Source organism: Ovis aries, chromosome 8 (genome assembly GCF_016772045.2).
Source record: "Ovis aries strain OAR_USU_Benz2616 breed Rambouillet chromosome 8, ARS-UI_Ramb_v3.0, whole genome shotgun sequence".
Taxonomy (NCBI): Eukaryota; Metazoa; Chordata; class Mammalia; order Artiodactyla; family Bovidae; genus Ovis; species Ovis aries.
In genome coordinates, this window is record NC_056061.1 from 40,004,258 (window position 1) to 40,019,939 (window position 15,682).

Consider the following 15,682-nt stretch of genomic DNA (forward strand, 5'->3'; position numbering starts at 1 on the left):
TGTATAACTTGGCAACTATAGTTAACAATACTGTACTGTATATCTAAAACATGCTATGAAAGGAGATTTTAAAAGTCCTCATCACACAAAAAATCTGTCAACTTTGTGTGGTGACAGACATTAATTAAAACTTATTACAGTAATTATTTTGTTGTAAATCATTCTGTTGTACATAATGAAAATCATTCTGTTGTGTACCTACAACTAATACAATGTTATATGTCAGTTACATCTCAATTGGGACGTCCCTGGCAGTCCATTGCTTAGAACTTCACTTTCCAATGCAGGGACTGCAGGTTCGATTCCTGATCTGGAAGCTAAGATCGCACATGCCTCGTAGCCAAAAAACCAGACCATAAATAACAGAAGCAATATTGCAACAGATTCAACAAAGACTTTTAAAAATGCTCCACATCAAAAATAAATCTTAAAAAAATTACATCTCAATTTAAAAATTATTTTATAAGGATGGGTTTCGTGTGTTCTTATAGTTGTTTCACTAACATACAACTAGGTAAGAAAGATAAAGCTTCAGATCTCTGTTCATACTGTTCACATGCAGTTTTGTTTTGATTTTCTCTGATAGTCATACACTAACATATATTAGTTGTCACTATTATTCTTTCATTTAAAAAGCAAGAAAAAAAATTGCAAATAGAACTACCTTATGACCCAGCAATCCCACTGCTGGGCATACACACCGAGGAAACCAGAATTGAAAGAGACACATGTACCCCAATGTTCATCGCAGCACTGTTTATAATAGCCAGGACATGGAAACAACCTAGATGTCCATCAGCAGATGAATGGATAAGAAAGCTGTGGTACATATACACAATGGAGTATTACTCAGCCATGAAAAAGAATTCATTTGAATCAGTTCTGATGAGATGGATGAAACTGGAGCCGATTATACAGAGTGAAGTAAGCCAGAAAGAAAAACACCAATACAGTATACTAACACATATATATGGAATTTAGAAAGATGCCAATGACGACCCTGTATGCAAGACAGCAAAAAAGACACAGATGTGTATAACGGACTTTTGGACTCAGAGGGAGAGGGAGAGGGTGGGATGATTTGGGAGAATGGCATTCTAACATGTATACTATCATGTAAGAATCGAATCGCCAGTCTATGTCTGACGCAGGATACAGCATGCTTGGGGTTGGTGCATGGGGATGACCCAGAGAGATGTTATGGGGAGGGAGGTGGGAGGGGGGGTTCATGTTTGGGAAAGCATGTAAGAATGAAAGATTTTTAAATTAAAAATAAATAAATAAATAAAAAAATAAAAAGCAAGAAATAAAATGAATGTTCTCTGGAGATTCCTGTAGGTCCTCTAATGATTTTAGTGCTGAACAAACTTTGGATTTTAAACCATCACATTCTAATCTGAGGTCCTGACCCTGAAATAAATGGAGAGGATAGGGTGCCAAGATGTTAGACAAAGTTCTTTAAAGCTTTAATTTGGTCTTTTGGACTTCCCTGGTGGCTCAGAGGTTAAAGCATCTGCCCGCAATGCGGGAGACCTGGGTTGGATCCCTGGGTCGGGAAGATCCCCTGGAGGAGGAAACGGCAACCCACTCCAGTATTCTTGCCTGGAGAATCCCATGGACAGAGGAGCCTGATAGGCTACAGTCTACCGGGTCGCAAAGAGTCGGACACGACTGAGTCACTTCACTTTCACTTTTGGTCAATAAAGCCATGATTGAGTCACTGAGCTTCAGTGAACTGATAACAACGAAAATTTGAGTTATCTTGCAAACTCTTTCCCATATGATAATCCCTTAGGATATTTAAAAATCATATCAGCAAGCCACTGAGCTAAGATTAAAATACTATGTTTCCTGGGTCATATTCAAAATCAAAGTGTTCTACTTACCTTTCTATTATTTTAGTTATTAAGTGGAGGCAAAACTTTTTTTAACATTGACATGAATAACAAGAAAAATACCTAGACCTCATTCCTCAAGGATAATCTCCTCTGGCCATGTGAGGTCAAGCCTCTCGGATGACATCTGGTACCATACCTGTCCTGTGTATGCAAACTCCAGAGCCTGCTTTAAGCCAAGACTGGTCACACCGTGTAAATTCACCTCGTCAGCACCACTTTCCACCATACAAAGACTGAACATGGCCTGAGGTAGGAGAGAAAGGAAGACAGTTACGGGACTTAAAAAGCAAGGGAACACAATGAAGTCCTAGAGAAACTAAGAAAGAAACAAGTTAAAGATTGATTTTGGTTTCTGAAATGCTTCTATAAGGCTTCCTTCACACAAGCCCCTGCAAATCACTCTGGTGTCCAGTTACAGTAACACACAAAGGGCCCTGCGTGCCTCATACACAGAGCAGCATCGAATCCCGCAGCTGTTCTCTGGAGGTGACTTGGGTTCAGGTTCTCTCCCTGAACTCACTGTCTCCATCCTGGGGTCCCAGAGCTAACCTGAAATGGGAAGCATTCCCAAACGTTCTTGCCAACAGGACATGGGAAGCAGTGCCTTGTTCCCTGACTTCTCTGCCTTTTCCCTGTCTCATTTCAGTGACGCATCTCTTTCCTCACACCTGACATACATCACACTCTATATTCCAGTGGTTCTCAAAGTGTGGCCCCTGGGTCAGCAACATTAGCATCTGCTGGGAACTCCTTAGAGTGTAAATTTAATGGGGCTCTAACTTAGATCTTGGAGAAGGAAATGGCAACCCACTCCAGTGTTCTTACCTAGAGAATCCTGTGGACAGAGGGGCCTCGTGGGCTGCTGTCCATAGGGTCTCACAGAGTTGGACACGACTGAAGCGACTTAGCATGCATGCATGCATTGGAGAAGGAAATGGCAACCCACTCAAGTATTCTTGTTTGGAGAATCCCAGGGACAGAGAAGCCTGGTGGGCTGCCATCTACGGGGGTCGCACAGAGTCAGGCACGACTGAAGCGACTTAGCAGCAGCAGCAGCAGCAACCTAGACCTGGAGAAGGAAATCGCAACCCACTCCAAGATTTTTGCCTGAGAAATCCCATGGACAGGGGAGCCTGGGGGGCTAACAGTAACCTGAGCTGTAATAGGCCATCCAAGTGACTCGGAAGCTTACCAGAATCTGAGAACCACTGTCTTAAGATACTCAGTGAAAATCAATCTGCCCATGGTGCCCCCAAACCAGTTCTCCAAATGGCCAACTGATTAAAAATCAGTTTGTCAAATGAAAACTTTGAAATTTAAAAAAATGCAGGAATTTCCTGGCAGTCCAGTGGCTAGGATTCCGTACTTTCACTGCCAAGGGCATGCGTTCGACCCCTGGCCAGGGAACTAAGATCCAACAAGCCACGTGGTACAACCAACAATAAATAAATACAGTTTAAAACACTGAAAAGCACTAATTTGTACACCTATAACAAGTTCGACTTACAGGTAATAAAGAAAATATTCTATTTTGGACCACTGATGATGAAATACACTATTTAGAAAACTGAACCTTTAGGTAGTGAAGAATTAACCTTATCCAAAGGACCTCTCTGGGCCTAAGAATATCCTGACTGAAAGGAGCACCTCTGTTCTCTGGGGCTATGGCCACTGACAGTATAACAACATGATTTGTGACGGGAGCTTTGGTTCACACAGTATCAGTTGAGGGTAAGAGACCAAAGGTAGTCTGACCTCCAGGAGAGGCTAGAGATAAAAGGTCAGCCACATAGGATGACTGTGAGTAAACACCAATAAAAACTCTGGACACCAAAAACTTGAGAGAGCTTCCCTGGTTGGCAGTCCCCTGTGCATACTGTCACAGAGTCTGGTCAAGAGTGGGTAAGGCTAGGACTCCACAGGCGGAGGAGGGCCAAATGCTCCATGTTGGGTCCCTTTCTGAACTCTGCCCTTTGTGTCTCTTCCCTTGGCTGGTTCTGATTTGTTCAGTTCAGTCACTCAATCATGTCCAAGTCTTTGTGACCCCATGAACAGCAGCACGCCAGGCCTACGTGTCCATCACCAACTACTGGAGTTTATTCAAACTCATGTCCATTGAGTCGGTGATGCCATGCAACTGTCTCATCCTCTGTCATCCCCTTCTCCTCCCGTCCTTTAATCTTTCCCAGCATCAGGGTGTTTTCAAATAGTCCTTCACATCAGGTGGCCAAAGTATTGGAGTTTCAGTTTCAACATCAGTCCTTCCAGTAAATATTCAGGACTGATTTCCTTTAGGATGGACTGGCTGGATCTCCTTGCAGTCCAAGGGACTCTCAAGAGTCTTCTCCAACAGCACAGTTCAAAAGCATCAATTCTTCGGCACTCACCTTTCTTTATGGTCCAACTCTCACATCCATACATGACTACTGGAAAAACCATAGCCTCGACTAGATGGACCTCTGTTGGCAAAGTAATGTCTCTGTTTTTTAATACGCTGTCTAGGTTAGTCCAAACTTTTCTTCCAAGGAGCAAGTGTCTTTTAATTTCATGGCTGCAGTCACCATCTGCAGTGATTTTGGAGCTCCCCAAAATTAAGTATCTCACTGTTTCCCCATCTATTTCCCATGAAGTGATGGGACCAGATGCCATGATCTTAGTTTTCTGAATGTTGAGTTTTAGGCCAACTTTTTCATTCTCCTTTTCACTTTCATTAAGAGGCTCTTTAGTTTTTCTTTGCTTTCTGCCATAAGGGTGGTTTCATTTGCATATCTGAGGTTATTGAGATTTCTCCCAGGAATCTTGATTCCAGCTATGCTTCATCAAGCCCAACATTTCTCATAATGTACTCCGCATATAAGTTAAATAAGCAGGGTGACAATGTACAGCCTTGATGTACTCCTTTCCTGATTTGGAACTAGTCTGTTGTTCCATGTCCAGTTCTAACTATTGCTTCCTGACCTGCATACAGGTTTCTCAGGAGGCAGGTCAGGTGGTCTGGTATTCTCATCTCTTTCAGAATTTTCAACAGTTTGTGGTGATCCACATAGTGAAAGGCTTTGGCATAGTCAATAAAGCAGAAATAGATGTGTTTCTGGAACTCTCTTGCTTTTCGATAATCCAACAGATGTTAGCAATTTGATCTCTGATCCCTCTGACTTTTCTAAATCCAGCTTCAACATCTGGAAGTTCACAGTTCACATACTATTGAAGCGTGGCTTGGAGAATTTTGAGCATTACTTTACTAGAATGTGAGATGAATTAATTGTGTGGTAGTTTGAGCACCCTTTGGCATTGCCTTTCTTTGGGACTGGAATGAAAACTGACCTTTTTCAGTCCTGTGCCCACTGATGAGTTTTTCAAATTTGCTGCCATATTGAGTGCAGCATTTTCACAGCATCATCTGTTAGGATATGAAATAGCTCACCTGGAATTCCATCATCTCCACTAGCTTTGTTCATAGTGATGTTTTCTAAGCCCCACTTGACTTCACATTCCAGGATGTCTGGTTCTAGGTGAGTGATCACTTATCTGGGTCGTGAAGATCTTTTTTGTACGGTTCTTCTGTGTATTCTTGCTGCCTCTTCTTAATATCTTCTGCTTCTGTTAGGTCCATACCATTTCTGTCCTTTATATTGAGCCCATCTTTGCATGAAATGTTCCCTTGGTATCTCTAATTTCCTTGACGAGATCTCTAGTCTTTCTCATTCTATTGTTTTCCTCTATTTCTTTGCATTGATCACTGAGGAAGGCTTTCTTATCTCTCCTTACCATTCTTTGGAACTCTGCATTCAAATGGGTATATCTTTCCTTTTCTCCTTTCCTTTTCGCGTCTCTTCTTTTCACAGATATTTGTAAGGCCTCCTCAGACAAAGGTTCTTATTTGTATCCCCTGTAATAAGCCATATCTGTGAGTATACAAGCTTTCAGTGAGTTATATGAGTCCTTCAAGCAAATTACTGAACATGAGAGTACTATTTAAGCTCATACTAAATATTTTTAATTTTAAAAAGTGATTTTTTTGTTTTGCCAATGGATTAATATTCATATTATAGCAATATTTTATTCTGACAAATTCATTTTTGATCTTCCCAATTCTTTATGTTTTAAATTAATATGTATGGGATGAGTGGATTTAATTGATGGTCCATTATTCTTTCTGGGGGGTGGTAAAGAATCTGTCTGCCAATGCAGGAGAAGTGGGTTTGATCCCTGGGTTGGGAAGAACCCCTGGAGAAGGAAATGGCAACCCACTCCAGTATTCTTGCTTGGAAATCCCATGGACAGAAGAGCCTGGCAGGCTACAGTCCATAGCATTGCAAAGAGTCAGACACAACTTCGTGACTAAACAACAATATTCTTTCTTGAGGTCCTCATTTCTATTTCACACAGTAGAGTTTTAAGTTTCATAATGAATAAGATTCTCTTTGATAACTTATAGTTAACATTATAACTTGTTAGAAATACAAAATTACTGTTCTCTTACCATTTGAGAAATTTTGTGAAGAATATTTTAAATGCTTACAATTTGAGAAAATAAAAAATAATATTCAAAGTGTCCTAAAGATATTGGGAGTATGTAACATGTAGTATATATGCAAGTGTATTTGTAAGATTAAATAGCAAACATTCAGAATATATTTAACTTTCAAAAATTTACTTTATCATGAATAAATGAAATCTAATATTCATTTAGAAACTGTCAAAGGTGAAAGGTCAATATGGCAAATTTGACAACTTGGTGAGTTAGTGAGTTGATCTGACTTCCCACTGATGCCATTGGCAATAAAGGTACTATGCATAGGTTAAGAACTCTAGAGACAAAATTACATAATACTTGATAGGTGAAGAACAATGATAAACAGCAAACTTGTCACCAAAAATTAAGAGTTTCAACAATCACAGGTGACTCGGACAAACACATACCCTCTCTGTGATTCAGTTTTCTTATCTGAAAAATGGGGCTAAAAATTGTACCCATTCATGAACTTGAAGATTATATAATAGTACATATAATGTATTCAGTAGAGTACCTGATATATGGCAAGCTCTTAGTGAAATAATTTATACTTTATGATAACAATGAAACAGAACAAAGCTTCTATGTATTCTCTGCCTAAAAGGACTGACATATCAGAAGTATCAGTTCTGAGAATTTTTTATTTTGCTTTATTTTTTAAATCAAATATGGCTATAGATAAAAATGCTCATAGGAAAGACTTAATGTTAAGTGGATTCTGCTTAGGCATTTGTAGATCTGAAATTTAAAAATTAAAGCATAGGTTACAGTACAAAACTTTCAATCTGTGTAACCTGTGGTGCTGGAGAAGACTTTTGAGAGTCCCTTGGACTGCAAGGAGATCCAACCAGTCCATTTTGAAGGAGATCAGCCCTGGGTGTTAATTGGAAGGAATGATGCTGAAGCTGAAACTCCAGTACTTTGGCCACTTCATGTGAAGAGCTGACTCACTGGAAAAGACTCTGGTGCTGGGAAGGATTGGGGGCAGGAGGAGAAGGGGATGACCCAGGATGAGATGGCCGGATGGCATCATGGACTCGATGGATCTGAGTCTGAGTGAACTCCGAGAGTTGGTGATGGACAGGGAGGCCTGGCGTGCTGAGATTCATGGGGTTGCAAAGAGTTGGACACGACTGAGCGACTGAACTGAACTGAATTCTAAATTTGTTTCTAGACTTCTTATAGCTTCTTTTAAAAGAAACTGAAAGAAATTTCAGCTGTTTTCAGTGTCCTTTTTTTTATATTAGATGAGTGTTTCAGTTTTTAATATTCCCCACATTAAGTTGATTTTTTTCAGGTTTCCAAGTTGTAATTGCCCCTGATATGGTAACCAGCTGCTCTTCATCAACCCATATACAAAGCAGGACAGAAATAACTCAAAGTGCAAAAAAAGTATCTGGGTTAATGAAATGGTAAATGTTCCTTTTTAGAGTCAGGTTTAAATAACACGACAACCTGCCAAGGGAGTTCTTTGAATCTGTTTTCATAAGGATCATTCAAAAGCAACCAAGACAATATTGCATACAACAGGTTTCCATCCTCAACCAGAGATTTGTGAGCTATGAACCTGAAACCTGGCTTGGCAGAGTTGGGAAAATAATGTAACCCCTAAAAAATGTTACATGTTTGTATAAGCAACAAAGCAACACCAAATTGGTCACTGTGGTTAATTATAGAGTATAACTATAGAGGGAAGGAAGGAACTACTATTTCACTCCATTTACATATAATAGTATTTGGATCATCATCATGAACACGTGTTACCTGTGTATTTCTAACTGTCTTTTGAAAACTGTCATATTTTTAAGGTCATAGGTTGTGCAGGAAGATACATCTGATTCATATCCTGGTTCTATAACCTACTTGGTCATGGAGGCTATTTACCTTGAACATATGGCCTTTGGATAATTTGTTAACTTCTCTGAACCTCAGGCTGTTATCTGTAGATGGGGACAATAACAACCTCACAAGGTTGACTTGATGTTTAGATACAATTATGATTAATGTCAAGCAGAAACCCTGGCACAGAGTAGATGCTCAATAAATAGAAACTCATTTCTAATCTAGAGCTAAGAAACAGCCTCCTCCACCCGCCCTCTGCCCAAATCCATTCCTCTCAAAGACTTTCCTAATGACAATTCCATTCAAAATTCCTATGTCTGGCCACAGGACTTCACATTCACCACATACTCCTAAATGCTACTTTAAGGACTGACTCCACCGTACAAACCATCACCTCCATTTCTAAAAACACCTAACTTCCATTCTGATATCATATCATTTGGTCTTAGAAACTTAATGTTACAAACAACACATCATTTTAAAAAATCAGCAAAGCTTATTAATTAAGAACTGAAAAAGGGTCCTTCCCTGGTGGTCCAGTGGCTAACAATTTGCCTGCCAATGCATGGGACATGGGTTTGATCCCTGGTCCAGGAAGATTCCACACTGTGGGGCAGCTAGGCCTGTGTGCCACAACTACAAGCTCACCTAGAGCTTGTGCTCAGGAACAAAAGATGCCATCGCAATGAGAAGCCCACATGCCTCAGTGAAGAGTAGCCCCTACTTGGCTCAACTAGAGAAAGCCTGCACATAGCAACAAAGACCCAGTACAGCCAAAAATAAATAAACAAAATTTTTTAAAAGGGAACTAAGAAATCAAAGTCAATGTCATGAGTTTAATAAATTTACTAGGCACCTCAATTAGGAAGTGCCTCATTGCTGCTGCTGCCGCTAAGTCGCTTCAGTCATGTCTGACTCTGTGCAACCCCATAGACGGCAGCCCACTAGGCTCCTCTGTCCCTGGGATTCTCCGGGCAAGAATACTAGAGTGGGCTGCCACTGCCTTCTCTGAGGAAGTGCCTCATTGGGTAACACCAAATGAGAAAGAACCCAGCCATCTGACATAGTGAAATGCCAGCTGCCTAGGCTACCTAAGCTTGTTAAAGAGTGTCTGGAGACCTGCTAGAGCCCACGGGGAAGAACAGAGTCTCCTTCGGTAGCAGAAGAGGTGATGAGACCAAGGGTGTTATTTTGTAGCATCAAACTTACTGAAAAGTTAAACTGCAATGTGCATAAAAGTGAGCACCATATTTGCCTTCTCCACCATGAAGCCCCTAGACCTGAGCACTACATACATGTAATAAGTACAGGGCAATGAATGAATGAATGAATGGATGCCCTGACAAACTCTTCAAAAATTCAACAGCAGATAATGACCAGCTCTTCTACATCATCATAAACCAAAATAACTCAACATAAGAAAGAATTTCGGGATATAAAGCATTTTAGACCCTGGGATGAAAAAGTACCGAAAGTTAGAGAAAGAGTTTCTACCAAATTAGTTCAAAGCTAGACATTTAGAAAAAAAGTAAGAACATATGGCAATGTCCTCTATCAAGCCACAACATTCTGCCAAAGCATGCGAGGCTTCTGCTTAGAAACAAGAAAACACTGCACAGACTCTTTCTTGGTTCACACTGTTTTGTCTTTGGGAGAGCCTTGGCCAGGCTGAGATTTACAGTCATCACAGCTTCCTCTTGGCTGTTAATGCGCTGCAACCACCACAAATCTTTCTAATGGAAAACCCAGGTTCTGAGCATACAATCCACTTTAAGTGCCTACCACAGACAGAGTTGTGGATTTACGGTATGTCATTCCTTCCGTAATTCACACGGAAATGACATGAATTGAGTCCTAAAATCATAGCACCTGAATTAAGTTTCCTTGGGTCACATTAGTTGTCATGCAGTCACAAGATGAGCTACAACCAATTTTAGGTTGGGACTTGGGACATCATGCCACAAAACTGACCGATGGCAATTCTACTACACCCTCAAAGATAAGTAGAGTGACAGATGACAGGCTTCGTTAGGCACTTAGCTGGTAAAATATGCTCTCTACCTGGCAAGCTACATGTAGCTTTGGAATTGCACTGGAGAGGGGCAAGATGTATCGTGAATTCTCGTTTCATCAGGAACAGAAATGATTTTACAGATGAAATAACCAGATTGTTTGGGGTACGTTCAACTCTTATCTTTTGTGAGAGATAAACAAAAGTAAAGATGTCTAAGGGAGGTATAGAAAAGAGCAATTCACAAAGACTGTGGCAGACCCAGCCTGATCCCCAAAGCCTTTTATATATTCTGTAATTAGTGATGTTTACAATGGCTATGAGGCATTACAGAGATAGCAACTAACCTCTGAATCAACAAAGATTACATTTTGCTCAATTTAGTGCTAATGGTGATTATCCTTTATTGCATTTTGGTTATACCTCACATATAAAACAGGTAGTAAATCTCAGTTGATGAGACTGTTCAATTAACCACAATAGCCCATTTCCTTGATTTTAAGGATAGAAGGGTCTTGACCATAGTTTCAGACTGGACTATTTACCTTCTTTATCTCACAAATGCAAAAGCAATCCAACCCATTTGAGGAGCTTAATGGCCTGAAAGAGTGGGGATATTTGGTTGGAGTGTTTCTTCCCTCCCTGTACATTTATGGCTTTTTAAAATTCTCAAACAATACAGTAATAAATGGTAAAATAATATTACTATAAACATAATCAGACAGAAAAAAGGTGAATTTCTTTCTGAAATACCACTTTTCCCTCACCTTAACCATGTAAAGGAAAAATCCACCTTATATGCTAAAAATTGTGAAACATATTGATTTTCCCAACATCTTCAAATACGTAGTTTGTTTACTCCAAGAATCTGTGTTTCACAGCTTTGCTCTTGGCACGTTACTTCTTAAATTAACTACATGGTGATAATGAGCCCTTCAAAACCAGCACGATTGTGGTTTATCCTACTTCTCCTTAGAACTCTCCTCCTCCTAGATGTGGCCATATTTCAACTACTTGGGTCCACTGAGGGAAAATGGCATGGAAAAAGGACACAAATCAAGTTGTTCTTTTCTTAGCTAAAGAGACAGTACACATGAAAATCAGAAACCGTTTGCCCATCATGAAGTCAGGTTATATTCCTCTTTGTCACCAGTTAGACACTCTGGAAAGTGACACCCACACATCTGGTTTTAGCCTTGGGTCACCCTTTCAGATCCCTCATTCCTTTGATGCCTCTGATGTTATCATCTTTGCCGTTGTTTAGTTGCGAAGTCATGTCCAACTCTGGGGACCCTGTGGACTACAGCTCACCAGGCTTCCTCTGTCTGTGGATTTTCTAGGCAAGGATGCTGGAGTAGGTTGCCATTTCCTTCTCCAGGGGATCTTCCTGACCCAAGGATCGAACCCACGTCTCCTGCATCAGCAGGCAGATTCTTAACCGCTGAGCTACCGGGGAAGCCCTCTGGTACCTTCTAGTGTATGGTTGTATCCCATGGGTATGGGATTTCAACACTTCACTATCCACCATATAAAGAAATTCATTCTTTTTAAATGTCTTTCAGATACTTAAGGGGAGAAGGCAATGGCACCCCACTCCAGTACTCTCGCCTGGAAAATCCCATGGATGGAGGAGCTTGGTAGGCTGCAGTCCATGGGGTCGCTAAAGAGTTGGACACAACTGAGCGACTTCATTTTCACTTTTCACTTTCATGCACTGGAGAAGGAAATGGCAACCCACTCCAGTGTTCTTGCCTGGAGAATCCCAGGGATGGGGGAGCCTGGTGGGCTGCCATCTATGGGGCTGCACAGAGTCAGACACGACTGAAGCAACTTAGCAGCAGCAGCAGATACTTAGGGATGGCACTTTTACTCTTCCTTATGAATAAACTTGATAAGCTATTATTGTATGAATCGTTCCTACACAGAGACCTTTTTGGTCTGTCTTCATATGGCAGACATTGGCACAATCCTGTCTTTCAAAATTTACTAAGGACGCAAGGACTAAGACCAAACCTGGATCACATTTTGACAGCTGTCCTAAAAGACAGAATTTGGGGTCCATGTGAAAGAGTGACCATGCAGATGAGAAATAGAGTCCGCATAAATCAGGGGAAGGAGCTATGAAGAATGGAGAAGGCAATGGCACCCCACTCCAGTACTCTTGCCTAGAAAATCCCACAGACGGAGGAGCCTGGTAGGCTGCAGTCCATGGGGTTGCGAAGAGTCGGACATGACTGAGCAACTTCACTTTCACTTTTCACTCTCATGCACTGGAGAAGGAAATGGCAACCCACTCCAGTGTTCTTGCCTGGAAAATCCCAGGGATGGTGGAGCCCGGTGGGCTGCTGTCTATGGGGTCGCACAGAGTTGGACACGACTGAAGCGACTTAGCAGCAGCAGCTATGAAGAAAGGAAACTTTTAGAGGGCTGTAATATCAGACAAGCTTGAAAGCCTTAAGAGAAAAGGAAGAGGTAGAGCTACTGAGGAGGCAGACTGATTCTGTGTTGATTAAAATATAATAGGTATTAAGGGAGAATTCTGTAAGACATGTGGACTTCCCTGGCGGCTCAGATGGTAAAGCGTCTGTCTACAATGCAGGAGAACCGGGTTCGATCCCTGGGTTGGGAAGATCCCCTGGAGAAGGAAATGGCAATCCACTCCAGTACTATTGCATGGAAAATCCCGTAGACAGAGGAGCCTGGTAGGCTACAGTCCATGGGGTAGCAAAGAGTCAGACACGACTGAGCGACTTCACTTTCTGTAAGACACAGAAGGGGCTCTGACGTGGCTTATCAGAGCTGCACAGTATGTATCTTAGGTATCATAAGTAAAACTCTAGCTTTTTTTTTTTCTGTAAATGGAATTTTAAAATTGGAGGGTACTTTAGAGATGACTCACCTCTAGCTGCTCAGCATGTGGTCCCTAGGGCAGCAGTACCGGCATCAAAGAGAACTTAATAGAAATGCAGACTCTCAGGTCCACCCACACCTACTGGATGGAAAGCTGCACTTTAACATGAGCCCCTAGTAACCCACACGCACTTCAGAGTCTGAAAGACGTAGCTGTGGTCAGTACTCTACCCTTTCAACCCTCCCTGCCTATCTGAATATTTGCAGTGATGAGACACCCAATACTTGCCTTCTCCAGGAGATCTTCCCAATCCAGGGATTGAACCCAGGTCTCCTGCACAGCAGTCGGATTCTTTACCAGCTGAGCCACAAGGGAAGACCAAGAACACTGGAGGGGGTAGCCTATCCCTTTTCCAGCAGATCTTTCCAACCCAGGAATCGAACCAGGGTCTCCTGCATTGCAGGTGGATTCTTTACCAACTGAACTATCAGGAAAGCCCCAATACATCACAGGAGAATGCAAAGCATTAGCAATACTTTCAGAATATTGAATCATAGTCACCCTCCTGACAATTTTCTCCACTTGGTCTTAATAGAAAGTCAATAAATTCACTCTCATTTCTGCTTAGTGGCCTCTGCAATATGTGATAACAGCTCTTTAGTCTATTGGAAACAGCACCTACTCCATATTATCTGGGTCATAATAGGTTAGCACTCAAGGTCAATGTTAGGAATCCTGCAATCCAGGCAGGAGACTAGAGTTCAAATTCTAGCAAGCAAGAACTGATCTCCAGATTTAAGGTGAAGGGAGGGGAAGTTACTGCTTAGTTAAGGACAGACCCACAGTTCTAAGAACAAGGCCTTTAAAAGAGTAAATCATCCCATGTTCTTAGGTGGCGGCAGTGGTAGGAGCCTTCAGACAAATCCATCAGTTTATCTTCCAATTCCTAATTACTTCAGTTGACTTTCTCTGGTCCATCTCTGTCTTATACTTTCCTGAGGAGGAAATTTGGGTGGCCACCTCAAAGTTACTATTGACGCAAATCCCTCAGACTCATTTTTACAGAATTCAAAAGTAGAACCTTTTAAGGGTTTTCAATTTGCCAAAAAGAATGGCAAGGCAACCCAAGCAAAAAATGGGCAAAAGATATGAACAGACATTTCTCCATAGAAGATATACAGATGATTAATAGGCACATGAAAAGATGTTCAACACCGCTAATTATTAGAGAAATGCAAATCAAAACAACAGTGAGACATCACCTCACACCTATCAGAATGGCTATTATCAACAAGTCTACAAACAACAAATGTTGGCGAGGAGTTAAGAGAAAAGGGAAATCTTGTACACTGTTGATTAGAATTTAAATTGGTGCAAGCACTATGGAAACCAGTATGGAGTTTCCTCAAAAACTGAAAACAGGATGACCGTATGATCCAGGAATTCCACTCCAGAATATATATACGGAAAAAAACCAAAAACACTAATCCAAAAAGATACATGCACCTCAATGTTTATAACAGCCCTACGTATAATAGCCAAGACAAGGAAACAACCAAGTGTCCATTAGCAGACAACTGGACTAAGGAGATGTGGCATGTATGTGCGTGGAATGGAATATTACTCAGCCATTAAAAAGAATGAAATACTGATATTTACAGCAACATGGATGCACCTAGAGAGTATTATGCTTAGTTAAATAAGTTGAACAGACAAACAAAAACACTGTATTGTGTCACTGATATTTGGAATCTAAAAAATAATACAAATGACTGTATATGCAAAACAGACTCACAGATATAGAAAACAAACTAATAGTTACCAAAAGGTAGAGAGAAGGGGAAAGGGACAAACTAGAGGTATGGGATTAACAAACTGCTCTATATAAAAATTAGACAAGCAATAAGGATATACTGTATAGCCCTGGGAATTATAGCTATCATCATCTAATAACCTATAATGGAGTATAATCTGCAAAAACACTGAATCACTATGCTACAGATCTGAAACTAACATAACATGTAAATCAACTATACTTCAACTTAAAAAAAAAGTGCCGAAAGAAAACAAAAGAAGAACGCCAAGGTAGTTTCTCGCTTGCCCAGACTAATGCTGGTAGTGACTGGTGGAGTCCTGTTGAGAGCTGTGAGGCCCCATCAGGCTCAAGTGAGAACAGCGTCTGTCATCTGGATAGAAAGGGAGCAGGAGCGGATGTACCAGCCTTGTACCTTAGAGTATGCATATGTACAATCACTAAAACACAGTTTCTGTCCTAAAATTCATGACATCATCATATAAAATGTTTTACCTCTTTTATATACAGAACATTTTTGAAGAATGTTGAGATAATAGCGTGGGAACACCTCAATTATCACTTTTTAGTCTACTCTTTAAAAACTCAACGTAAGTTAATGATTGTTCTTAAAAATTTAACCCCAAATTTCAACAGTTCCTCTTTTATTTTCAAAGTCCTCCCTTAATATCTTTTTCTCCAACATGCTTACATAAGAGACGTGTAAGACTATAAATACAGGCACCCAGTCCAGCTGTGCCATGTCTTTTCA

At 40.8% G+C, this 15,682-nt stretch overlaps 1 protein-coding gene across 10 annotated transcripts in view; it reads right to left on the reverse strand.

Moving 5' to 3' along the window:
* Window positions 1-15,682, reverse strand: part of KLHL32 (kelch like family member 32) — a 219,816-nt gene that overhangs the window by 125,732 nt on the left and 78,402 nt on the right. For 6 of the 10 annotated variants that reach the window (XM_012182743.5, XM_004011259.6, XM_060419228.1 and 3 more), the window contains one exon: window positions 2,035-2,142. The exons of the other annotated variants lie outside the window; for them this stretch is intronic. In XM_012182743.5, the coding sequence (XP_012038133.1) occupies window positions 2,035-2,142 (108 nt within the window). Of the gene's footprint in view, window positions 1-2,034; window positions 2,143-15,682 lie in introns of those variants that run through there. 10 annotated transcript variants of the gene reach the window in all.